Source organism: Prunus avium, chromosome 2 (assembly GCF_965620075.1).
Source record: "Prunus avium chromosome 2, drPruAviu1.hap1.1, whole genome shotgun sequence".
Taxonomy (NCBI): Eukaryota; Viridiplantae; Streptophyta; class Magnoliopsida; order Rosales; family Rosaceae; genus Prunus; species Prunus avium.
The window spans coordinates 12,316,325-12,319,130 of record NC_142285.1 but is presented as its reverse complement, the minus strand read 5'-3'; the positions used below and the strand labels follow the sequence as shown (position 1 = coordinate 12,319,130).

General features: G+C 46.9%; 1 protein-coding gene across 1 annotated transcript; it reads left to right on the top strand.

Moving 5' to 3' along the window:
- Positions 1–1,823: 1,823 nt before the first annotated feature.
- Positions 1,824–2,573, top strand: LOC110771950 (uncharacterized). Its single transcript, XM_021976303.1, has 2 exons — positions 1,824–2,039; positions 2,355–2,573. Exons 1-2 carry the CDS (start codon positions 1,824–1,826, stop codon positions 2,571–2,573), a joined length of 435 nt encoding a protein of 144 aa, XP_021831995.1.
- Positions 2,574–2,806: the final 233 nt, after the last annotated feature.

Genomic DNA, 2,806 nt, shown 5'->3' with positions numbered 1-2,806 from the left:
GATTGGGGTGGCTAAAGACAAAAGTTCGGTCAGAGGTATAGAACAGATCAAAAGAGAACAATAGAAGCCAAGCATTTTGAAGGCAAATTCTTACCGTGCGAAAAGAGATGCCGCTTGGGCGACGCGGGGTGGACGTCAAAGGCCCACGTGGCACGTCCACAGCAGGCTCTTCGGCGGCCTCGTCAGTTGCCTCCTCAGCGGCCTCTTCATTGGCCTCCTCGTCGCCTTCGTCGGCAGCCTCTTCGGCAGCTCCCTCAGCGGCCTCTTCGGCGATTTCCTCAGCGATCTCTTCGGCCGTCCCCTCTACAGCCTCCTCGGCAGGCGTCACCTCTGCAGGCGCGATCTCGGCATCCAGCGCCTCAGCCACTTCCTCGACGGCGGCGCGATCACGATCCCAAATGTCGATTGGACTGCCCACTTGAGCTAATCAGACTCCACTATGCGTAAATTCAGCCTCGATTACTCATCCAGGGTCTCTTCCTATAAATACAAGACTCAAGCTACATTCAAAGGGTTCAACACCAAAACAAAGCCTCCCACGGAGCAACTTATTTTTTCCTGTAATGCACTTTCAATATCTTTACTTGCTTTCCTAGGAGTAGTGGTAGATTGTAAGGAAAATCCATTCATCAATATATCATACGACCCTTGATTTTCAAGGCGCCGGAGCACCATCCTTGTTGTTCGTTCACTCACCCCATATATCACACGACCGTCGCTCCCTGAGCAGCGGGCCGGAGCACCGCCCAAAACCCACCACCAACACCATCACTCAACGGCCTTGTAGTTCAGGCCGTGAACCTAACAGCCGATACCAGTTCCTCTCTCGGCTACAATCGTTTGACTAGGAAGACAGATCAAACAGGTGCACCACTTATCCATCCAACACTCATCAATACATCGACGCACGGTAGACCGTGCTGGCACGCCCGCGCACAAACCGCACCGCACCCAAAAGCAGGAAACCCCGTGTTAACGCACATCCCCTCGGCCCGGAACTCCAGGCCGTGAGATTTGCGCGGCAGACAACAGGTACCAGTTGCCACGTATAGACAACTTGTTTGATCAGCTGAAGGGTGCCAAGGTATCTTCTAAGATTGACTTGAGATTTGGATATTATCAGCTACGCATTAGAGAGGAGGATGTGCCTAAGACAGCTTTTCGGACGAGGTAGGGGCACTAGGAGTTCTTGGTTATGCCATTTGGATTAACTAACGTGACAGCTGCGTCTATGGATCTCATGAACAGAGTGTTCCGACGTTACTTGGATCGCTTTGTGATTGTGTTCATAGACGATATCTTGGTATACTCCAAAAGTCAAAAGGTGCACATAAAGCTTTTGGAGGTGTGCTGAAGACTTGAGGCGGAAACATTTGTATGCCAAGTTCAGTAAGTGTCAATTTTGGTTGGACAGGATGAATTTCTTGGCAATACTATTTTTATGGGGAAGCGTGCTAGATTTTCTCAAATCATTAAAGTTTGAAGTATCTGTTCACCTAGAGGGAACTGAATCTAAGAAAAAGAAGGTGGTTAGAATTGATTTAAGATTGTGATTGTACTATTGAGTATCACCCAGGAAGAGTAAATGTGGTAGCTGATGCCCTTAGCAGGAAGTTCTCGAGATTTGTAGCGCTTTTTCGAGGGAGGTATTTGCTACTGCTGATTGAGATGAGGAAATTGAGAGTTGGGCTAGGTATGCATGATCAAGGAGCACTGTTAGCTACTCTACTTGTGAGACTAGTGCTAGTAGAGCGAATAATTGAAGCCCAATCTCAAGATCCGTTAGTTTGTGCATTGAGATTAGAAGTTGAAATGGCGACAGGATGGATTACTCAGTGAGGAATGATGAGACTTTGATGGTAGGAACAAGATTGTATGTTCCTGAGGATGAGACACTGAAAAGGGAAATCCTTGAGGAGGCCCACTGTTCAGCCTTTGCCATGCACCGTGGCAGCACTAAGATGTATCGTACTCTGATGGAACATTGTGGGTGGCCTTTCATGAAGAAAGAGATAGCAGAGTACGTCAATAAGTGCCTAGTTGGTCAGCAAGTCATGGCAGAGTGGTAGAAACCATTTGGATTGCTGCAGCCACTTCCGATTCCTGAGTGGAAGTGGGAGTACATTACTATGGATTCTATGTTCAAACTTCCTCGGACAAAGGACAAGCATGATGGAGTCTGGGTAATTGTAGATCGACTCACTAAGTCAGCTCACTTTCTACCGGTGAGAGCGAACTATACTTTGAATAAGTTGGCCGAGATTTTTATAGATGAGATTGTGAGACTTCATGGGGTACCAATATCCATTGTTTCTGATTGAGATTCTCGGTTCACGTCCCGTTTTTGGATGAAGTTGCATGAGGCATTTGAGACCCAACTGCGGTTCAATACTGCATTTCACCCCCAGACAGATGGTCAATCTGAGAGGATGATTCAGACTTTAGAAGATATGTTGAGAGCATGTGCATTGCAGTTTCGGGGTAACTGGGATGAGAAATTGCCATTCATGGAGTTTACCTATAATAACAGTTTTCAGGCGAATATAGGAATGTCACCATTTGATGCCTTGTAAGGGAAACAGTGTAGAACGCCTTTGTATTGGGATGAAGTGGACGAGCACAGGTTACAGGTGTCTGAGGATGTTGGAAGGACTAAGGAACATATAGAAATAATAAGAGAAAGGCTCAGGGCGGCCTAGGATCGACAAAAGAGTTATGTAGATAACAAGAGAAAGGATCCTCAGTTTGAAGTTGGTGACAGAGTAATTCTAAAATTGTCGCCTTGGAAAGGCGTAGTGAGATTTGG